General features: G+C 50.5%; 1 protein-coding gene across 6 annotated transcripts in view; it reads left to right on the top strand.

Annotated features, from left to right (window-relative positions):
* Nucleotides 1-24236, top strand: part of NOS1 (nitric oxide synthase 1) — a 175289-nt gene that overhangs the window by 103417 nt on the left and 47636 nt on the right. For all 6 annotated transcript variants that reach the window (XM_070627130.1, XM_070627128.1, XM_070627131.1 and 3 more), the window contains exons 3-8: nucleotides 2425-2551; nucleotides 16592-16720; nucleotides 18027-18172; nucleotides 19361-19523; nucleotides 20234-20325; nucleotides 23037-23178. In XM_070627130.1, coding sequence (XP_070483231.1) covers nucleotides 2425-2551; nucleotides 16592-16720; nucleotides 18027-18172; nucleotides 19361-19523; nucleotides 20234-20325; nucleotides 23037-23178 — 799 coding nt within the window. The remainder of the gene's footprint in view (nucleotides 1-2424; nucleotides 2552-16591; nucleotides 16721-18026; nucleotides 18173-19360; nucleotides 19524-20233; nucleotides 20326-23036; nucleotides 23179-24236) is intronic.

The raw sequence follows: 24236 nt of genomic DNA on the forward strand, positions 1-24236 counted from the left end.
GAATTGCCTGGGTAATTGTACCCTGGCTATTTTGTAAACTGGCCTCATTCAGCAAAAGATGTTGGATAACTTGCTCCTTAGCCTCTGGCTTAACGTGAATAGGTTTTCCTGTCACTGTTTAAAAAAAGGAAGGATCTGGGCCCAGCAGCCATCAGACCCAGTTTCGAATTCCAGCTCTGCTGTGCGCTTACTGCACGGCCCCGGGAAACTTACGTAACTTCTCTGGGCTCAGTTTTTGTGTCTGTAAAATAGGACTATGCATGTCCATTGAGGTTAAATGAAATAACTTCTGTGCAAGTGCCTGGTACATTACAGATGTTCGAACAGTATCCACCTCTTCCCTCCTCTGCCAAATCCCCATTTGTGGCCACGTGAGATCCTAGAATCAGGAGTTTCGGAGCTGAGAGGGAGCTGAGTGACATTTAGAGCAGCCCTCTTCACAGACAATTCGTCTGTTTATCACCACCTAGGTAAACCATTGACTTGGAAAATATCTGTAATCAAGAACGACTCCCAGTGTGTTTTGGTGACATTTTAAAGAGGGTAAAACAGAATGTTCCGTCTGACAATTGCTGACCTCTCCAAGCAGAAGAGCGGAAGTGGCTTAGATGTGGGCCGCCAGGACTTTGTGAAATACAGCAAAGAGAGGGGTCTGGCAGCCCCCAAGTGAGCAGCCGGAGGGGCCGCTCGGGACTATGCACTCCCCTGGGCTCTGGCTTCTAATTCATCCCAAATGACCATCAGCACCGGATCAGGGGTTGGTGGAAATTATGGAGCCAAGACAGGGCGTCCTCAAAGCTGAGAACATAGAACAAAGGGCTAGACGAGGGCCAGCCTTGACACCTGGGACCAAAACCGAGATGAGCCACAGAGCAGCCACATTGCCCAAGGCTGGAGAACAGACAGATGCCGTAGTCAGAGTAAAACTGGATGCGAGGGTTACAAAGAGGCAGGTTGTCAGGAAGCAGAGGGTAGAGCTCAGAGGGTGGAGGAACCGAGGTGAGGCGGGGCTGGCCGGGAGATGTGGATTTTAATGCGAAGTCAGTCCCATCTCAGCCGTGACTTCTGTCCGTCGCAGAGGATGGCCAGTGTGTGGAACCTGGCTGAGACAGCCTCCTCCGAACCTATTAGAGGTCACAAGCGGGCAGCCAGGAAAGCTTCACGGTTAAGAAGGCAGCCTCTAGAATCAGAAATAAGCTTGGTTTTGAATCCCAACTCAACCATCACTAGCAGTGTCGCTTAGGCTGGTGACTTAACCTCTCTGAGCTTCTGTTTCTTCATCTGGTGGAGATTGTGAGGATGATGATGGTGATAATAGAGGAGGGGGGGCGATGCTGGTAATGATGGTGCTGGTAATCAAGATTATGATGGGATGAAGGTGATGAGGAGGAGGATGAGGTTGATTACGGCAATGGCAATGGTGATAATGAGGATGATGCTAACACTGGTGATGATGGTCGTGTGTCTGTGGTGGTGATGGCTATGCTGATAAGGAGGAGATGTCGGATGATGATGATTATGATAGTGATGGTGATGATTTTAAGAATGATGGCAGTGGCGGTGGTGATGGTGGTGATGGTGACGGTAGCGACGATGATGCTGGTGGTGGCAGCGATGGTGGGGCGATGATAATGATAATGATGATGATAAGTGATGACAATAACGAGAGCCTCCACTTCAGAATGGGTGAAGAGTAGGCTGGAATACTGTGACCTTGGGCAACTTAGCTTCTGTCTCACTCACTCCATCTGTAGAATCGTGATTAATATTCATACCTACCTCATAGGGTTGTCACAAGGATTAAATTAACTAAAACTTACGTAAAGTGCTTGACGTATAGTAAGTGCTGAATAAACGCTAGCTATCACTATTAATAGTAGCAGTATTTTTCTTGCTCTGTTCCCCTTATTTGCAGACTCATTCCTGTTTATCCTGGCTGGTATCCTCAGTCTTATTATCAGTGTCTCAGCGATGGAATGACTTACCACCCTGGCCCCCAGGACTGGTTTCCTTCCCCACCCCTCCCGCCTCCTACATTTTCCACCATTAAATCTTGTGGGCATTAAGTTGTCCTGGGGTTCTGCTAGGAGATGGGCCTCCTGTGTTTCTAGATCTATGAAATGGGGGAGGGGAACAAAATCCACATCACAGCCCTTCTGAGATGATTTTCACAAAGACGGGTGTGTGTCAGCCATCGGTGCCGACTTGAGGAGCTCATGTTCACGCCTGACAACAGGGCTGCTTCCACCCGTCGCTGGTGACCCTACGCAGCGTCAGGCTGGGCGCCCAAGGCACGCTGGCTCCACATACGGTGCTGTGGGTGAACCGTGGAGGTTCTGTGCTGACTCAGGACTTCCAGACCAGGGCCACCAGCCGGTCCTCCTGACATCACACCTTCCTCACCTCCCCTGACTTGCTTTGCAGAGACCTGGATGGCAAGTCACACAAACCACTGCCCCTCGGCGTGGAGAACGACCGAGTCTTCAACGACCTGTGGGGGAAGGGCAATGTGCCCGTCGTCCTCAACAACCCATATTCAGAGAAGGAGCAGGTAAGCGGGTGGTGCCAGCCTGGCACCCATACTCCACGGCTCCCTGAACCCTCTCGGGTGTGAAGATGCGGTGAGGGGAGCCAAACCCCAAAACATGCTGGACTGGAATCCACCACCATGGCTGGAGCCCTCGGGAGGCTGGGGCCAGGAGTGCTTATCCTGGAATATGGATTTTGGCTTTTGCTTTGTTTTGTTTTCTTTGTGAGCTTGCCATTTTTCAAATTTTAATTGTTTCTACCATGAAAGGCATTCACATGGTTCCAAATTTAAAAGATATAAAAGATGCATGGTGAAAAGCTTTTCTCTCTCCCCTAAACCCAGACACACAGTTTCCCTCCACAGACGTAAGCAATATTCATCATTTTTGTGGTCCTTTTAGTAACATTTTATGCATAGACAGACACAAACATTATTTTGATATATTTTTTACACAAATGAGAGCACATTATACATATCATTTTGTACCTTGCTTTTTTAGTTATCAACATATCTTGGTGATTAGTCCCAATTAGTAGATAAAGAGAGTCCTGGTTCTTTTTCACAGCTGCATAGCATTCCCTTGTTTGGTTCTGCCATAATTTGTTGAGCCACACCTCCATGATGGACATTTAGATCATTGCCAATATTTTGCTATGACATGGCTGTGATGAGTGACATTGTATAACTACCTCATTTGGCATATGGGCAGGCTTATCAATAGAATAAATTCCTAGAAGTGGAATTATTGGGTCAGAGGTCATGTATGTTGTGATTTGGGCAGAAATTGCCAAATTGCTCACCATAGAGGTTGTACCCGTCCTACCAGCCAAGCAGAAGAGTGTTTCTGCACAGCCTCACCAACTTGCTGTGTTATCAAACTTTTTAGTCTTTGCCAATTTGCTGAGATGTGTTTTGACGGCTGAGTCAACATGGTTTCCTGAGAGTCGGGATTTGGCTAGAGATCAGTGGCACTTTTTTCTCACCTGCCCAGGCGGCTGTGGGACCAAGCCAGAGCATCCCTAGTGAAGCATGTGGATTTCCCGCCCCGCCTCTGCATTGCAGTGGGTCCCGATGGACCGACCAGCAGGAGGTCAGAATGGGGAGATGGCCCAGGTCGCCTCCTTCCTTCCCTCCACCTGCCCCAAGCCCTGGATGGCACAGGCGGGGTTGCCATCATCACCTTCCATCCCCATCCCAACTGAGCGATGGCTTGGAGCCTCTCTACATAGCTTCACGGGGAGGATGGGCCATTCCAGTCTCTCAGTGGGGATGGCTTTCTCAGCTGCTGTGGCTGGCCAGGAAGATAAGGACCTGAGGGATTCTGCAGTAGTCAGATTCATGCTCCTGCTGGCCCATTACTCTCCCTCTTGCAGTGGCATCTGGGAGTGTCTGGAGGATGAGCACAATGTAGGTTTCTATGATGCTGTCCTCAAAAATCATGGCCACGCTGTGAGCGTGAGAGGACTATTATCCATTAATGATTAAACGAACAATGTTAGAATTTTTCTTTATATTTTCTTTCTTAATTGAAAATAAAACGGTGTTGCCATCATTCAAACCCTCCCAAGACAAAGAACAGAAAGAGGCAGCCTCAGGCCAGATACAGGCTGTAGACATGATTTGTTAGGTTTGCACTGTATTGCCCTAAGAGACAATTGATGTTTACACTTGGAATTTATTGCCGATGTTTCAAAATTTTATTTAAATATCATATTTACAGCTTCTCTTAAAAATGTGGGTGATCTGACCGCATTGAGCTTATGTTCTTATGGGGCAATAATCCGCCTGGACTGAGTAGCAGCTGCCCCCTCTAGACACAGCATGGGCTCTGCAGTTTGCCACAATCCCCACCACTCCCTGTTGTCTCCCTGTCATTAAGGCCAGTGTCTGTTGTCATTTGTTATAACGTTAGTGCTGTTGATTCTCTTATAATAGGATGAAAGTTAGATCTTTTGTACCCATATCTTTATGATAAGGGATAAGAAGAGACAGAACAAGAGGTTCATATGTTTCCGGAAAGATGAGAAAGATTTGTTTTATGAAAATGAAGAATAGTCTTTTGTGTTTAATAGGCAACCTCATGTTCTATCTTGAAATTACTCCCTCACACACGCACTTTACTAATTTCCCTTACCTGCCTGTCCCCTCTCGGTATCAGAGTTTATAATTGGTGGTCCCCAACAGCCTCTGAGATCCGGGTTATAGGGAAGCAGCTGAGGAAGCCTAGACCCCACTAAAAAGACCCTTAAAGTCATTGCTTAAATCTGAGCAATGGCAGAATTATGGCCATTTCCTCTCCTGCCGTCCACCTCGGTTAGACAGTGACAGCCTGAGAAACATGACCTTGAACTTCAAGCCTGAGGAGTCTGGGTGGGTGTCGGGAACAGGGCAGGCGTGAGTAGTAGGACCACGGGCCTTCTTTGCAGGGCATCGTGATGAAGTGACCACGTCTCAGTCCGGGCAGGCTGCTGTGACAGAACATTGTGGACTGGGGGGCTTATAAACAACACAAGTTTATTTCTCACTGTTCTGAGGTTAGAAGTCCAAGATCAAGGCGCCGGCAGGTTTGGTGTCTGGTGAGGGCCCGCTTCTTGGTTCATGGGAGGCATCTTCTCTCCTTGTCCTCACGTGGCAGAAGGGGCGAGGGAGCTCTCTGGGGTCTCTTCGTATAAGGGCACTAATCCTATTCATGAGGGTTCTGCTCTCAGGACCCGGTCACCTCCCCAATGCCCCTCCCCCAAGACCATCACATTGGGGGTTAGGTTTCAACATATGAATTTTGGGGACACACATTCAGTCTCTAGCAATCAGGGAGTGGCGCTGGGCACTTGCCCCAGGGCCCCCTCTAACACGGCAATTCCATGGCCTCAGAATTCCGTGTCCCTGGGGAGACTGAGTCTTCCTGAGGTCACCTGCCAAACGTCTTTAGACTTGGGAGCTCCTGGCAGCACAGCATGGAGACCAGCAGCGCCTGGGGATTACGTCCCTCCTTTGTCATCGTCAAACCCTCAGTGCGCTCCATGACCCAAGAACAGGTTCGGAACCACTGGCCCGCGAGATCCTCCTGGCTCTGCTGTCTGAGACTCAGTTTTCCAGATGCCTCTCAGATGCAGAGCTGCCAGGAGGCGGAACCGCAGGGCCTCAGTTGTCGCGGAGATGGCCCTCTTACCTCCTGCTGGATGTCTCCAGACCACAGGGCTCAGAAATGTTCCAGGCTGAGCAAATTGATAGAAAATGCAGTGTTCTTCTTTCTGGCCCGAAGACCGGCTCCTAGGCCCAGCTTCTCCTCTGCTGCTCGAAGGCACTTTACCTGGAGCTCCTGGAATTGCTTCCCTCCTCCCACTTGTAACCCACGTTGGCTGCTTTTTCAGGCATCTGTTGGGGGTCAGCATTGTTACTAACACAAAGAGAGACCCAGCCACCACCTGCTTCCCTGACTCAGGAGGACACGTAGGAGGGAAAAGGTCTGCATTTTTCCCAAGGACCGGACAAAAGGCGACAGAGCCCAAGTGAAGCAGGGCGGATGCAGGCTAGACATGTGAAAGAACTTCCTGACTCAGAAGACTGTCAGCTCCCTGAAGAAATAGTGAGGTCTGGCCCATCCTCCCTGATGCTCTCGTTTGTCCAAATTCCAGGAAAATCGGCCATAGAGGCAGCTTCTCCTGAATCAGTCTCAGAAGGCTGAGATGTTAATCTGTATCTAGCAGTCATTTCTCTTGCCAGTAGTCTGGGTCAGCCATGGGTGGGACCAGTGAGACCCAAGTCCCTGGTCACTAGGATACAACGTGTGAATGACTTCGTGATGCTCATCTTTAACATCCCCTTGCCAATTGTATCTGGCCTGGGCTGGTAGACAGAATGAAGCAGTTTGCCCATCCCCCAGCATTCGCCCAATACGTGCCATGTGCGTAGCTCTGGGGTGGAAGCAAAGATATGCGAACATCATCCTCCCTGCCCTTGAGATGCTCGTGGATGAATGTGGGGAGACATGTGTACAGTGCAATGAATCCTAAAATAGAGAGGGACACAAAATGCTGTGGGAAGTGCAGGTGTCAGGAAAGGTTTACCGGAAGAGGTGACATTTGACCTGGGTTTTGAAGATCACGTAGGAGTTTGCCCAGAAGAAAGTGGGAAAAGGTGTTACAGTAAAAGGAACAGCTGTGGCTGATAATATTGCCTTTTTTTTTTCTTGCTGAGGATCCTTATCTTTAGTGCTAATACCACCTGAGACAGGTATTGAGTTTTGACAACATTCTAAAGGCCGTTTACATAACAACCCCTTTAAGAGAGGATGCCAGCTGAGATAAATGACATGAGAAACTGCTGTTTGTACATTCTCCCTGAAAAACCTTAGAGTTTGAATCAAGCCCTCTCGCCTTCCCTTCTTATTAAGCATCTATTCCCCTTACCTGCCTGGTTTGCCCTCCTAAGGGGCGAGAGGTGGACCCATGCCCTGCTTCAGGGCAGAACGTCTGTTTGCAGGTACTAATTAAGCATCCGTCCCATCCTTAGTTGATGCGAGAGGGGGTCTCAGGCCTCAGGAAGTGGGATTTCCATTTGGGGTTCTCCCCTCTTAGCACGCTGCCCCTCCCTCCAGCCTCCTGCTGACAAAGGGGATCAGGTAGTCAGACGACTGTCATATTGAAATCACCCCCCATCAGAAGCCTGGCAGTTCCTCACCCCCGGGGACTCAGGGCTTGTCGGCTGCTTTCAAAATGTCAAAATCTGTTGAGAAGCTTTTCTCTACTTCCTGGTAAGTGTCAACATCAGCCCAGCCTCTCTGGAGAGCTCCAAATTATGAGGCGAGCAGGGCGTGCTCGTGGGTCCCCATTCTTCAGAGAATAAAGGTCTCCGGGGCCCCTCTGTCCATGAGCACACGCCCCAACTGGCCGGCTGGTGCTGGCTTTGCTGGAAACCAAAAGGGGGCAGGCAGAGCCAGCCTGGCTGCTTCTGAACGAGGGCAAGCCAGCAAAATGCTCTGCCCCTCAGCGACAAGCCACGTGCCTCGGGGAAACCTCCTCAGCCAGCCCTGACACACTTCCCATGAATATGTGAAAAAATAATAATAACGGGATAACCGGACCACCTTGTGGGGGTGTGGCCATTCTCGCTCTTGGCCTCACTCACTCCGGGGTCAGCCCAGGTTCTGCCTCCTCCTACTGGTGAACTTGATCAGACAGCTAATTAGCACCTGTGCTGAGCCTCATTTCCCGGCAGGGGCTAATGGGCCCGGGGAGTTGTGGGGAGATGAAATGAGAGAGTGCAGGAAATGCCAGCATCAGCTGTAACAGAAACAGCAAATGTTTGTTGAGCAGTGTCAGATGCGGTGCTGAGCACTCAGTCCACAGTCTCATTTAATCCCCAGTCCAACCCAATGAAGTGCTATCGTTGTCCCCATTTTACAGATGAGTAAACTGAGGCACAGAGGCTTTAGTAGCTTGATGATGGTCACGTGACTAGTAAGTGGGGGAGATGGGACTTAGACCCAGGCCGTGGAGCCCCCAGAGCCCACTCTTAACTCTATAGAGCCAGGCTCAGAATAAGTGCTCCAAAATTGTGTATGATTATTATTATTGCTGTTATTCAGCTAATCATTATATTGCTAATTTAGGCATAGCTATGTTACTAATTATTATATCGCTAATGTGAGGCACAGAATGCAGGAAGCACTGTCCCCATTTTACAGATGACACCCGCTGAGTCTTGGCAACTGAGTGCACCTCTTTCCCCGTTTGACTGCACCGTCATCCCTGTCGCTCATTCGCATCAATGGAGCGTTTGTGGTTTATGCCTCCTGGGGGCCAGGCTCTAGGAATGCACAGCGGGGAGGGCAGGCAGGAGGTGGGAGGGCCTGGATTCCAAGCCCAGCTCTGTTGCCGGTTAGCTGTTAATTGGGGGACGATCCCCTCACTTCTCAGAGCCCCTGTTTCCTCATCTGAAAAACGGGTTACCACGAGGGTTCACTGAACCCGTGGACGTGCAATGGGCTAGCCCAGGTCAGGCACAAAATAGCATTTCCTAAAAGTTACTCAAAATGAAAAGAAACTGAACCTGATCACTGCCCTGGAGGAGTTCACCGCCGAGGCATCTTTTCGTCATCAAATATTTGCCTCGATTTCCAGAAACTTCCACTTCCAAGACAAGCTACAGACATAGACACACCCACAGCAGTTACGACGCTGTGATATTTGGGGTTTCGTAGAATCGTGCACGCACGCTTCCCACACAGCCACAGGCTGGCTTGAGCAGATTCTCTTGGCTCCACTCAGGTTGACATCTTGCCTGTTGAATTACTCCGTCCCCTAAGATTCTCTCTAAACACTTGAGAAACCTCGTGTGTTTTGAGATGAATTTCTCTCTGTGGGAGGTGCCCCAAGTCCCCAGAATAAGATGCCGTTAAACTTCTTCATTCTTCACCCGCAACTCCATGGAGCCAGCTATCCTTTGCCTTGATCTGGCTCATGCCTAGAGTTAGACACCCGCGTTGGATTTTCCCAAAAGCATCTTCAGTCGCCCCTCTTCGCGAGTTACCCAGTGTTCCCCGGGTGCCCCCAAAGGGGACAAAGGCCCCTCAACAAGGATGCTTTCCAGGAATATAGGTTGAGCTGTCTCCCTCAGTCCCCAGCAGCAGCAGACTCCAACTCTTGCTAACGTTTCCCTTCCCTCCACCCAACCATCGCCTGCTCAGTGACCACCAGGGTCTCTGTAGGTCACTTAGTCAGGAGACCAGCCTTCCGTGTCCCGCTGCCCTAGGGGCTCAGAGCCAGGGTGGAGCCAGGAAGCGGGGCCTGAACTGATGGTGTTTGGGTTTAACCCGGCTGGAATTTCCACATATTTTGCTGCCTGTTTGTTTTAACAGTGAATATATTCAATGCAAGCTGTCCCAGCTCTTGTCCGAGGGGGACAATGACATTCTGGTTCTGGAATCGGTGACACCACTCTTCATGCCCATTCATTCATCAGACCGTATTCAAATGCCTTTCCCGGATAGGCCAAGTTGGGGCGAAGTCATTTTTCCCGCCTCTCCTTGCAAATTGATGTCCGTTGCCAAGACCCCATCCAAACAGAGATTCTCGGAGAGCCCAACCCACTCCCATTTTCTGAAGGTCCCAGGATATTTTAAGAGGTAGAAAGGCCAAAACATAATCATAAAGTTTCTTGTGCATTTTAAATATTTACATTTAGCAAGTTAATGCTTTTAATAAATGCACACACACAGTATAATGCAATGTAATGGGGGTGGGCCGCAAGATAATTACAGGATTTCTTTTAAAATTAATTCACAGTGCACATAGACATTCTGGTCTGGTAATGGAACCAAGTTTAAGGTTGTCTAGTAACCTCTGGTTATCTTTTGAGCTCATGGCAACTATAAGCATAAACTGATTTGGAGAAAGCATCGATGATGTGTCTTAAAGGCCTGTAGTCTCCAGAGACCCTCGTCCGTGGACCCAAACCGATGGGTCAGACTCCAGAGCACCCACTTCCCTCATCCTCCTCCACACACCGGAGGACACGGACCTTTGTCGGGGGCAGAGAGAGAGAGGAAGACTAAGTGATTTCAAGTTTCCGTGGAGTTATTATAAAGAATGAATCACTCTAGAAATAATGCTTTGAATACACTACAAGGAAATTATACTTTGAGGTACTAAACGCAGTGGGTCATGTTTTGTAAGTAGCAATTTTTTAATTGCATGGATAGGTGTGTACCTGCTGGTTTGTGGTCCTGGACCCTGAGCTGCCACAGCTCGTAACCAGGCTACACTTGCTGCCGTGAAGAGGTGGTACCCACAGGTTGGAGCCGGGCTGCCTGGAGTTGCAGAAGGGCATGATGTGTGGTCTCTGCCCCTGCTGTGGATGGGCTTCTGCCCAGCTCGGCCCCAGCGTGCTGCATTCATTGTAGGACAAGCCAAGCGGGGCAGGTTGCTGCAGGCCTGTGATGGAGCTGTCACTGGCGCCAACTAGGAAAGATTGAGAAACTACTTGCTTTGTACAGGTTTGGGCCTTGCCTCCGGGGTTAGCTTCCTAGGGCTGTCGTAACAACACACACACTCTGGGTGGCTGAAACTACAGAAATTGGTTGTGTCACGGTGCTGGCGGCCAGAGGCCTGAGATCAAGGTGTGGGCAGGGTTGGTTCCTTCTGAGGGCTGTGGGGGAGACTCTGCTCCAGGCCCCTGTCCTTGGCCTGTAGGTGACTGTCTTCATGTTCATGCGGCCTTCTCCCTGTGTGCGTGTCTGTCTCCAAATTTCCCCTTTTCTAAGGACACAGTCCCATTGGATTCGGGCCACCCTAATGACCTCATTTTAACTTAATTACCTTGTTAAAGACTCCAAATTAGGTCATATTCTGAGGTTCTCGGGGTTAGGATGCCAGCATATGAGTTTGGGAGGGACTCAGTTCAGCCCATAACTGTTCCTGAGATGTTCTCTGTCTCGCAGGGGCCTCCCTCGCTGCTGATGGGCTCTTGTCCCCATTTCGCTGTGAGGCTCCTGACGGTCACAGCCCATGACTGGGGGCAGGGCAGGGTGCTTGGCCTCTGCGTCTGGATCAGATTCTGATGTCTAGTGTCCATCTTCCTGCCTTAAAACCCTCCCTCTGTCCCTCCACCTTCCCATCGCTCCTGCTCCTTACTTCCCAACTTCTGCTGCAGGCCCACCATCCTCCACTTAGACCAGAATCCTCTGAGCCGATGTTGACCCTGCCCTTTTCCCTCCATCATCTCACACCCCCAGCTCTTGTCCTGCTTCCCGCACCCCAGTCTCCAACCTCTCCCTTCCTGCCTCGCTGCTCCTGCAGCTGTATTTTCCACCCTCACGCCCTCTTGCCTCCATTGGCACAGCAGCCCCCTCAGGGGTCACTCAGCCTTCGCCCTCTCTCCATGGCACCCCTTGCAGCCACGTTTCCTAAAACTCGGCTTTAATAAGGTCACCCCCTTGGTCAGGCCGCTTCAGGGGTTCTCCATTCTCTGCTGAATCAAGACCAAAGTTTTTGGCTTAGCATTTGAGGAAGTCCACAATCTTGAAGTGTATTTACACCTTATATTAGTCAGCTCAGACTGCCATAATAAAATACCAGACTGGGCAACTTAAACAACAGAAAGTCATTTCTCACAGTCCTGGAGGTTGGAAGTCAGAGACCAAGGCACCAGTGTGGTCGGGTTCTGGCGAGGCCTCTCTTCCTGGCTTGCACATGGCCGCCTTCCTGCTGCTTCCTTACATGGCCTTTCTTCTGTGCATGTGCAGGGAGAGAGAGAGAAAGGATGTCTCTTTCTCTTCTTATAAGGGTACCAATCCTATCAGATTAGGGTGCCACCCTTATGACCTCATGTAACCTTAATTACCTCTTAAAGGTCCTGTCTCCCAATACACTCACATTAGGGGTTAGGGTTTCAACATAGGAATTCGGGAGGGAAAAAATTCAATTCACAGCCAAGTTCAGATATTTGTTGGATATGTACCATGTGCTGGGCACTGGTGTAGGGGCTGGAGGTGGGGCAAAATGAGCAGGGAGTAGGCAGACAACTATATCTAGGTCTAAATATCTATAGTGACATATAAATCTGTATCTGTAAGATATAGAGATATATACATTCACGTGCAAATGCATATACACTCCCAACAATCGTTGGCAGTGCTAAGTGCGATGAATAAAAAGAAAGCATTATAGAGGTCGTGAAGGAGCAGAGAGGCACAGGGGTCGGGCACTGTTTTAAAGAATGATCTGGAAAGATCTCTAATGCAGCGACATGTAAGCAGATGGAGACGTAAGTAAGATAACTTAGAATTCAGCTACTGGAATTTGATCCTTTAGGCCAGGAGTGCAGAAACTGTTTCTGTAAAGGGCAAGATGGGAAATGTTTTTGGCTTTGCGGGCCCTGTGATCTTGGTCTCCATCGCAGCTCCCCGCTCTGCCGTTGTATTCAAAAGCAGCCATAGACGGTATAGAAACAAATGAGCGTGGCTGTGTGCCAATAAAACTTTATTTGTGGACAGTGAAATTTGAACGTCGTCTAACTTGCATGTGTCACGAAACAGTATTTTTCTTTTGATTTTTTTATTCAATGAGCTAGAAATGGAAAAACCATTCTTAGTTCGTGGGCTGTATCAAAATGGGCGGTGGGCCAGATTTGGCCCGCGGGCCGCAGTTTGCAGAGCCCTGCTTTAGAGCTCGCAGCTGCAAGATGCTTCTCCCAGTTGTGAGATGAGAATGGGGACCACTGTAGGGCCTGCAACACAAGTTCCTGGCACACAGTAGGTACTCAATATGGATTTGTTGAAGGAGAGAAGGAAAGGAGGGAAGGAGAGCGGGGAAGGAATCAGGGTGTCACGGATCCTACAAAACTGAATTCCTGGCACGGGGCCCCAGGTTGACACCACCTCACCTCGCTGTCTCCTCTTGGGCTGCAAGACCGTTTCCTTCTAGTTCCTCAGGGTCTCTGCAGGCTCCCAAAGCAAGAGGTGTTGACACAGCCCTTGAAATGCCCGCAAGCTCGGAGCCTCCTTTCCAAATTTGGGAGTGGGCGTCCCAGGCAGACCTGACAAACCCCCTGAGATGGAGTCAGTGTCTCTGCCACCCGAGAAGCTTCCATAGTCCACCCTGGACATGAATCCAGAAAAGGACACACATAGCCACAGCCGTGTCCCCAGCATAATGCATACAAGTACCGCTAATCTGCATTTTTAGCGTGAGCACTTCAGTCCCCACTCAGAAAAGTCATTTGCATCCCCCGTGCAGGGGCTCTGACTGCCGTATTAATCTCCCGCTCGTCCCCTCCTGAGTCACCTAATATGACTGCTGGCTAATTAAAACATCGAAGGCCCAAGTACAACAGCCCTGCCAGCGGCCTCCTGATGCCTGGTTTCAAGTGTGCGGTTCCCGCAGCCCAGCGTGGAGAGGGCACAGCTCGCGCTCGGGCCCCGATTACTCGACTCGTCATGACCACCCCTCGCACATCTGGAACCTCGACAGGTGGCCCCTTTTATTAGGCCTGTTGCCTCGCTCCCTCTGCTCCCTGCCAACGAAAGCTGCCGGCTGCCCACCCACCGGCCACACCCCACACCTCTTCCTCCCGCCTCACCGCACTCCCCACCCATCCCTCCCACCCTGTCCCTGGGCCCTGGGCCCAACCCCACGGCCTACACTGCGTCTGTTATCCCCCCTCTGGGATTCCAGCTGCTCTCAGACTCCAGGGCGTTAATGTGTGTGGCTGAGAGAGCTCGGAAAGGAGCAATGCCTAGTATTTGGGGAGGATGGCTGGGGTGCCTCCCACATGGGCAAGGTAGGATGTTTTTTTTCTCAAGGATGCAGGGTGTCCACACAGTCAGAGGCATTGGTCACAACAAAGGCCTGCCCAGATGTGACTTCCGTCACCTGCATGTCTGCTGGAGGAGACAGAAACCTAAGGAAGTTTTAGGATGTCCGGCCAGACCTTCAAAGGAAGAGGGGCCATTCAAATGCGTCTTCACACGGGGACATAAGCAAAATAACTCAGAGCTTAGCACGATAGACAGCACCAATGAGGAATGAAGGCAGGACTCCAGATGCTCCTGCCCTGGCTCCCAGGGAGGTACTGTAGTAATAATACTTGCAGCCGTAGTACTAGTAGGAATAGGACTAGAAGTTGCACTCGTGGCAGCAGCATAATGACCCCAGGAGTCATCAGTAATGGCCAAGTTCAGGGGACTGCCGTCATCCCAGGGGGAGATGGTGGTGGCTCCAACAGAGGAGTGGATGGAGTGTAGAGCTCCTGAGAAGGCTAACATCATGGAAGTCAGGGCTGGATTAGGGGCAGGGGAGAAAGGGGAGGAGGTCCAGGACGGCTCCCACCTGTGGCTTGCACAGATGGATGGGTGGTGGTGCCCAGCCCTGAGGTGGGAACCACTGGGGATGACTGGGTCTGCCCAGGGCGGGGAGGTGTGGAGGACCGTGAGTCATAGCACCTTCCCTTTGTTCCTGGCCGTCGCTCCCTGCACTGTTCTGGAACAATCTTTAACAGTGGCGTCCTGTTCGCCTGCCTCTTCTCCCCCAAACTCCAACATGCTGCATGGATATTTTAGCACAGAGCTCCTCTTACACTGGCCAGAAGGGTGGCTATGATATGCCTCTCACCTCAGGACCTTTGCACAAGCTGTTCTAGCTCCCTGCAAGACCCTGCTCTTCTTTCTTTGCCTGGTTAACACCTACTTGTCCTTCAGGTCTTGACTTAGAGGTCAAATGCTCTGGGTTAGGTGTCTCTTCTGTGCGCTTCCACCGTCCCCTGTACGCTGCCAACGTCCCATGTTACGGCACCCATTGCACTCATTACAACAGCTCATTAAATTATTGGCACCCCCCGTTGGACTGTGATCTCCACGAGGGGAGATCATGTCTGTCTAGTTTGTCACTGTAGCCCTTGCCCTTGCCACCTTGCGTGGCACATGGGAGATACTCAATAAACATATATTGAATGAATGAGTGAGTGAATTATGCATAATGGCCAAGAGGCAGGATAGTCAAGCAGTTAAGGGCATGGTTTGAGAGCCAGACGGCTTGCATTTGACTCCAGGCTCCAGCGTACTAGCTCTGTGGTCTTAGACAACTTAGCTAACCTCTCTGTGCCTCCATTTTCTCATCTGTAAAATGGGGATGATAAGGCTGTTGCTTGGTGCAAAGTAAGTGCTCCCTGAATGCTAGTTTTCAGTATTAGTCCTTCAGAGTTCTCTGTGGTTTCTGTGCTGGACTTAACCCATTTCACCTTAATTCACAGCTCCCTCACCAGCCTGAGCTCCTCCAAGCTGAAAAGATGTGGACCCTGTCTCCTGCCTGCCTGCATCTCCTTGCACTCATCCTCACTCAGACACTCCAGCCACACTGGCCTCTGTGCTGGTCCGTGGAACCTAGCCAACCCTTCCCGCCTCAGGGCCTTTGCATGTGCCTTTCTCCCCTCCACTTGGTCATCATCACCTCCCTCTGTTTTACATTCTCATCACCACCTGAAACTCTGTTGTCTGTGTTTAGTTTACTTATTATTTATCTCCACTTCTCCCACAACAATGTTCCAGAAGGGCAAGGACCACGTCTGTCATGTCCACCACAGTGTCATAAGTGCCTAACAGTGGCTGGCACAGAGTAGGTGCTCAATAAATAAAAGTTTGAGAGCGTGAATGCTGCCTCCAGGTCACAGCCCACTGCTCTACTCTTTGGTGTGAGCATCACTCAACATCAGCTCGTCTTCCCTCCCCTGCTCAGCTAGCACATCAGGGTGCACCTGCTGCCTCTCCCTCAGCTGCTGACTGACTGATGCTTATCTGATGCACGGGCGCACCTCTGCCCAGGCGGGTAGACAGTGACTCAGAAACACCTAAGACAGAATGTGATCCTTATGGATGAGGTCTAAAATGCACAGGCCAACATTGGTCAGCCCACGACTCATCCCCAACCACCCACTGGGCAGTTTGTTTAGAGAGGTGAAGATAAATGAGGGAAGGAAGGAGTTCAAGACAGAAGGAACCATAAGTGCAAAGGCCCTGAGGCAGGGACACGCTTCACATTTTTGAGAGGCAGAAACCTGAAATTCGGGGAAAATATTCCATGCTTTGAACCTTTCTAATTTAAACCACCTGTTTTCCCAGTATTTGCCAGAAATGGTGAGTTTGGGCTGTAGCAGGAAAGCCCAGAAATCCAAGTAACTTGACCCAGGCTCAGGTTTGAGTCCTCGGCCCCGAGAGCTTTTATCATTCAGAGAGACTGCTGGTGTCCTTTCAGTCATCTATTCATTCAACAAACATTGATTGAGTCCCTGCTAGCACCAGAGAGACCACCTTTGAGTTCCTGACCCCTCTCCCCAAAACAGAACCCAAAAGGCTCTCCCACCATGCCTCCTTCTGCGTGGGTGGAGGCACCGGGTCCCCAGCCACCTTGCACGTGTCAACTGGGGCGAGTCAGATCCCTCTCTCTGTGCTGACAGTTGGTACCTCGGAGTAGATTCCAGGAAGAGCAACGCCTCTCCCCGTCCCAGGGGAGACGGCTTTCCAGTGCCCTCAAGACCTGCCTAAGGTCCCATCTTCCTTCTCTCCTCCAGCCCCCTGCCTCGGGAAAACAGTCCCCCACAAAGAATGGCAGCCCCTCCAAGTGCCCGCGCTTCCTCAAGGTCAAGAACTGGGAGACGGACGTGGTTCTCACTGACACCCTCCACCTCAAGAGCACGTTGGTGAGTGTCCCTGAGCAGGTGGACCAGGGTTTCTCCGCCTCAGCACTGCTGACGTTTGGGGATGGGTAAGTCTCTGCTGTGGGGACTGTCCCGTGCATCGTAGGAGGTTTAGCATCACCCCTGGCCGGTACCCACCAGATGTCGGTAGCCCCCTGATGTTGTGACAACCAAGAATGTCTCCAGATATTGCCAGATGTCCCCTGGATGGGACATTCACCTCTATTTGAGATCCACTGTTGGACGCTCACTCATGAAAATACTTTCTATGCGTGTACCTTGTACCCAAAAGACTCTCAGGGGAGTTACTGGCTCCTAAGACATTCTCTCCATCTCTCCCAGGCTGACCACTGATGGAATATTGACCAGACCCTCCCTTGCTTTCACCATGTGCCCTCTGAATTTTTATCTCGCATTTTCAACAGTCAACAAATCAACATGTTGCTTTAAATGTTTGTTGAGAACAGGCCTCCTGGAGGAAGGTTGTATCAGTTCGCTATTGCAGAATAACAAACTGCCCCAAAACTTAGTGTCTTAAAAAACCTCCGCTTATTATCTTTCAAAAGTCCACAGATTGGCTGGGTGGTTCTGCTGACCTCGGTTGATCTCCCGCATCTGCATTCGTCCAAGCGTCAGCCTAGGGCAGGCTGGTGTAGGCTGGCCGCGGCGGGGACAACGCCACTCTGTTCCCTGTGGTCTCTCATCCTCCGGCAGACGTGCTTGGCAGGGTTCTGAGAGAATGAGCAGAAGCGTGCAAGAGCTCTTGAGGCCAAGCCCGGAGGGGGCACAGCATCGCTTTTGCCACATTCTCTTGGTCAAAACCAACCCAGAGTCACGGGGTGAGGGGCCAGGCTCCACCCCTTGATGGGAGTTCCTGTCAAGTCACAGTGCAAAGGGTGTGCATACAAGGAGGGGAAAATTGGGGCTATTTTTTGCAATCAGCGTCCCACAGATGTGTGCAAATGAGTTACTGTAGCCACTCTTCTAGCTCCCTCTTCATCAACATGGGATCAAAAATATTCTGGGATCTGGTACCAGTGGTTCTGATTCCCAGGAAATGCCACTCGCAAAGCTCCTCTTCCCCCCATTGAATAGAGAACCTTCAGAACCTTAAAATGCCACGTAGCGTTCTTTACCCTGGCTGATGACCACGTCCAAGAAGGATTTGAAGCTGGTCCTTGAGGAGTCCCTTTTAGGAATTAAAGCCCAGATAAACTCCACCGGAAATGTCAGAGCCAGGTCCGCAGCCCAACGAGTGCCACGCTTGGGTTCAACCCAGCAGTAACCTAAACCTCTGTTTTCCTTCCAGGAAACGGGATGCACCGAGCACATCTGTATGGGCTCCATCATGCTCCCTTCTCAGCACATACGAAGGCCCGAGGACGTCCGCACAAAGCAACAGCTCTTCCCTCTCGCCAAAGAATTTATTGATCAGTACTACTCCTCAATTAAAAGGCAAGTTTGTGTCGACTCCAGGGACCCAGGATAAGTTACCGCATCCTGGGGACAAAGGCTTCAGCTCCAGCTTTGCAGGCAGTTGAACTCAAGCCTGAGCGTAGGGCCTCTGCTCGCCATACGCAGAGGTCGAAAACTGGTGGCCCAAGGGCCATATGCGGCCCCTAGACATGTTTTTGTTTGGCCTGCAAAGTATTGCTTAAATTTGAAACATTTCAAGCCATTCCACAGCTACACTTAAATCCCAAAGAATCTCTCACACTTGTTTACAAGATGGCATGCTTAAAAATGTTCACTGAAATGTTGTTATAATAGGAAAATAATGAAAATTAAAGAACCAACTGGAAACCCTGTCAAATCCATCGACAGGAGAATGTGTAAATAAGTTGTGGTATTTTCCAAGTAATGAAATACTATACAGCTGTAAAAAATGAATGGGTTGGAGCTCTGCACGTTCATGGGAATGAAGCTCACAAATAACTTCAAGCAAAAGAAGGAAGGATGTATTCAGGACAGCATCATTTATATAAACTTTTTAAACATGTGAAATAATACTGTGCGTGATTTGGGGGATATACACACATGTGGCAGAAATATAAACAAAAGCGTAAGAATGGTAAATGCCACATTCAAAATGGTGGTCACTTCTGGAAGGAAGGTGGGCTATGATGGGGAGTCGTCCCCAGGGAACTATAATATTATTTCTTATTTATTTATTTCTTATTTTCTAGGCTTGGGTGTTCATTATATTTTTCTCTATACCTTGTGTAAGCCTGAAGGTTTTCATAATAATTTTTTTTAACTCTCTGAAACTTAATTCATTGCCGACATTAAAAAATTAGAAGAGTTCCCTTTAGATATCAGATTTCTAGTTTCTCTTGCAAGAAGATCTGACAACCCTGGGCCTCCAGTCCTATCAGGCGACAATGGGCTGGAGCAGCATTGTGGCTGCCCTCTTTGGACCAGGCACGGCTGGCCTGTTTGCCGCAGTCCCCACCCAGCCAGTTCAGTCACTGGGCCTTTGTGGGCATCTGAGTTTGCAGTCTCTGCATTATGCTTAAACTATTGTGTCTAGATATCAACTCAGACTTGCTGTGGCTTCGGGCTCCTGTCATAGCTCGCTCTTTCCACCAACCTCTAGTTCAGGAGGGAAGGTGATGCTCCTATGTCCCTTCCCTCCTCACTCAGATCTGGCTCCAAAGCCCACATGGAGCGGCTGGAAGAGGTGAACAAAGAGATCGAAACCACCAGCACCTACCAGCTCAGAGACACGGAGCTCATCTACGGGGCGAAGCACGCCTGGCGGAACGCCTCCCGCTGCGTCGGCAGGATCCAGTGGTCCAAGCTGCAGGTGAGCAGGAGACTCTGCTTCCTTGAGGAACCCTTTGGTGGATGGGGAGGGCTGAGCTTTAAAAAGCTCATCTCCTACCAAGGGCGCCTGGAGGCCATGGTGAACTGTCAGATGATGGTCATGGGGTCCCAAATTCTCCGATTATGACCGAATCTGGCTTATGGTCATGTCTTTGCATGTCTTTTGGTAGGGCTTATACTCTTCAGTTTACCGCAGACCCCACCACTCCTTTTTGTCTCCCACCTACACTCTTTGCTTATTTATATTTTCTGCCTACTCCCTGAAAGCATCAGATTCTGTGCACCCTGATATGATTTTTTTTCTGGGGAATAGTTTGAAGGTGGAAGCAGGTTATCAAGTTCAGGGGTTTTTTTGTTTAATTTTTGTTTGTTTTGTTTTTAAATCCCTAATCCCTAGGAACCTAACAGGAAATATAGCCAGCCCGTTAAAAGTCCCTCCTTTACTCACCATCCCTTTCCCACATTCTCTTACACTCCATGCCTACTTTTAGGGGATTTTTCCAGGTTTGATTAACCGTGGTTATTAGGATAGAAAAAGAAAATATAAAATGCAGCCTGGGACTCCCTGGCAAGGCACTGGATGGGTACAGCTGGAGTATGTGCTCTGGGCTCTCCTCCCATGAGAAGGGGGCTCGGGGGAGCTGAGGAGGGAAGGAGGAGCCACTCAATCCCATGATGCACCCCTTCCAGGTGTTCGATGCCCGCGACTGCACCACGGCTCATGGGATGTTCAACTACATCTGTAATCATATCAAGTATGCCACCAACAAAGGGAACCTCAGGTGAGCCGACCAGCTTGGGGGAGGGAAGCCAGCATCCCCACGGGGCTGACCCTTGGGTCTGGAGTTGGCCCACTGGCCAGGGAAATGCTCCCGCTCTCCTCCTGGGGAGATGCCCCAAGCCGGGAGAGGTGGCCTGGCATCCTTGTTGCACACGCCGTGTCCCTCCTCTTCTGGGAAAAACAGACTCCCGTGTGGCTTGCAAAGCTGCAGCAACCAAAATCGCATTCAACCCACAGTCCAATATCACCCATGGAGGGGGCAGGAAGGAATGGTTCCCATTCCCGGGAATCAGAAAAACTCATTGCCGGTGGTGACCTGCTTTTCCAGCTCCTGCTCTGTTGCCTGGAGCTGCCTCAGAATCTCCCTCGGTTTAAAAGGCAACTTCTCTTCCCGCTGCTGTGGGGACCACTCCCTCAGGTTCCCACCAAGCCAAGCCACACCTTGGACCCTTCTTGCACCATACAAAGAACGAAGCCCCAGGGAGCAGGCCAAGGTGGAAAGGCACCGATGTGGGCTGGTGGCTTCCACACTGTCAAGTCGCAGCTGGGAGAGGAGCAGCTGGAAGGGAACAGCTGGGCCATGCAGACAGGCCGTTAGACTTGTTAATCCTGCTCACTCAGTCCTGCCCAGGCATCTGTTCCCAGCTGCTGAGGACCGGCCCCATCTGGGGGCCACTGCAGGGATATTCCCACAAGCCCCCAGGCCAAGCTGAGCTCATCTCCACAGTGGCTTGTTGGCGTGGGTTTTCTTGGATGTGTCTCTTCCTTGAGGTGGAAGCCGTGTTTGCCAGCTGAGCCCACCACTAGGAAAAGGGGCTGTAATGTCGGCCCAGGGCCTGCTTGGGGAATCGGTATCTAGATCTTTTTCCTAAAGACCTCGGCCCTCCGAGAGCATCAAAGAACCCTCCTGCATATCCTGAGCCTTAGAGAGGGCCCGGTCAGGTCTCAGCCCTCAAGGAGCTTATGGGCCATTCTGGTAGCTCCAAATAGTGGAACAAGTGTGACAAGGCAATCTGGGGGGCTCACCGTGGGCCAGGCCCTATACCTCCACTTTTTTCAATTATCTATTGAAGAGCTTCATGAGATTTTCCATTGAAGAGAATATTCAGCTGATTCTTTTTTTCACACTTTTTAAACCACACGTCTGGACATGATGAGAAAGCCGTAAGAGAATGTATACCATGTTTAGAAATAATCTAAATATAGGAGAGGAAGGCAGACAGGAGAGAAGACGGGAGGGAGAGAGCAGCGCAGGGCATGGGACCTGCCGTTCAGTGAGATCGTGCTGGGGAGCTGCGGGGATGGGAGGCGCGAATATGTTATATTTCTTCCGTTGGCCTTGGTTCCCACACGTAGAATAAGCGTTCCACCCTGCCATGTGGGATTCTGGTGTCACTAAAGATGCTTTTTAAATGTATGTACTACCCAAATCCCCCTTATCTGCTGCTCAACCAAAGAAACAGCCATGGGTTTTACTGCTGGAGGGAAAACTGATGGTTTGATCCATTCTATGTTCATCTCCAATATGGCGCCTTCGCTACAAGCTTTTTAAGAGCATCTTTGGTTCTATGCAACTTTCGCCTTCAGCCCCTTTTCTAGACTCGCCCCAAGGTGTGACGCACCACCCTGCAGTATTAAACATGGCATTGTCTTGTGCAGACCATAAGACCTGAGTGTGCTCAGAAAGAAGGCCTTGGGTACTAGACAAGACAAGGGATGCCGTGTGGAGAAAGTGACTTTGAATGGGGCCTTGAATTTGGATGCATGACAGCAGAGACGGATTCTAACCAAGGGAACAGTGAGGCAGAGTTCCAGGGCTCGAATGTGTACGGGAGAAGGTCTATGAGCTATGAGTTGGACCCACCATGTCATTCCCACGTTGACACAAGCCGAGATAGTGTTTCCATCGCCTTGGATTCGGGCCACTGATGGCACTGACGAGTCTGAGTGACAGAAGCTCCTGGCGTGAGATAACATTGAACCACAACCTGCAAAGTTACTCTCCTTTCAATTTTTTTGAATCCTTCTGATGATGCCAAGGAGAAAGTCTCAGTGTGGTGCTAAGACATCATTAACGCTGCTGTAACACTGCCGATCTCCCCCCAACAAAAAGAGAGCGGGGCTCCAGCTAGGTGCCTTCAGCAGACAACATCATCTTTCCACAATTTAGTAACGCTATACGCTCTCATAGTTGCCTAGTTAGGTAGGCGAGGACAGTGGCGATATAGTTTTCTTTTCAAGTAAATAAAAGTGAAAGCAAATGGCAGTTGATTCCTCTTAGTTGCAAGTTTATAGACTTTGGTACGGTAGGGAGGGTGGGCAAATTGGGTGAGAATTGATGATGGTGGCAGGAGAAAGAATGGAACTGGAAATTGATTGTGCGTTCTTAAAGGGAAAGAGGGTCCGAGATGCTTGGAGATGAACTCTCTGGAAAACTCAAGATCGTTTGAGTCTCCAGTTAGAGAAGCTCCCTCCTTCAGCGGGCTGGCGTGGGGCCTCCCATCTTCCACCTTTCCTCACACCACTGGTCTAGTGGAGGGATAGAGCAAGGTCCCTCCCTTCCAGCAGCTGCTCCACGGGCCTGGGGACCTTGGCACAAATGTAATCCACCCTGAACCTCAGGCAGTTGTTGACCTGGTGACGTCTTTTCCATTATGCCCCCAAAATGCAAGCCCCGCCCTGACACCAGATGTCCCCCTCTCTCCATGACAGGTCTGCCATCACCATATTTCCCCAGAGGACTGACGGCAAGCACGACTTCCGAGTCTGGAACTCCCAGCTCATCCGCTATGCCGGCTACAAGCAGCCCGACGGCTCCATCCTCGGGGATCCAGCCAATGTGGAGTTCACAGAGGTGCGTGGCCCCCACCTGAGCTCTCATCCCCAGGATGGTCTTTATCCATACTCTTCTTAGTTTCATGTTAACATCCCAGGGAGAACAGCCAGTGGAAGGCAGCTTACTCTTCTCCATTTCGCCACCCCGGTCCGGCTGGTTCTGTTACAGCTGGTCATTGGGTCATTTTCACAGCCCTACCCCACCTGACCGCATGATGGGAACTATTGTCCCATTTCACAGATGAAGAGACTGAGTCTCACCATGGCCAAATGAGTGACCCAAAGCTACTGAATGAGCAGAGGGAAAGCTGAACTATAGTCCAAATCTCCTGCCTCCCACCAGGAGGAGAGGAGCTGACATATGGAAGCTGCGTCTAGCATTCAGCTTTTCTGAGTTGGCTAATATGTCAGACTCATAGTATTCATTTCTTCATTCGTTTTTACAACTATTCTACCCACCCATCCCCTCTTTGGGTGGGCTGGACTCTCTGTGGTACCAGCACTGTGTACCACAATTGCTGGCAGCCCGAGTCAATTCATAGGAGCCACCAGGAAAATGAACACCACCATCTCCCCATCCGGGGGTCCTTCAGGTGCTGATGTGGACAGGCTGCGCAGGTAAGGCACAGTCGCTCACAGTGACCGTGCCCATGGGAGACCCACCGGCAGACCCCATGCCTAGAATGATCTCGGCACCCAGGCCTGGAGCTCCTGTTATTGATCACCCTCAGCCCCAGCCGAGCTGCATCTTTGTTCTTTCCTCCAATGACGCCCCCCACACTCCACGAGCACCTTCCTCCTCCCACCCCACCCCTCCACAAGCTCCTTGCTGCTGCCTTCCTTCGAACGTGGCTTTTCTTATTAAAATGTTGCTATCGTGAGGAGGGGGCTGTAACCAAGGCGACCAGGAGTCGCACCTGTGCTGTTTTAGACTCAGCCAGACTCTCTGCTCCACTTGGCTGAGCGCTAACTGTATACTTGGCTGACCTTGTCCTCGTGGCCACCGGAACATGAACGCCACGGCCCCTTCCTCTCCTTCTGTCTCCAGAAAACTCACAGACGGGTCGTGTTCTCCCA

Source organism: Equus przewalskii, chromosome 7 (genome assembly GCF_037783145.1).
Source record: "Equus przewalskii isolate Varuska chromosome 7, EquPr2, whole genome shotgun sequence".
NCBI lineage: Eukaryota > Metazoa > Chordata > Mammalia > Perissodactyla > Equidae > Equus > Equus przewalskii.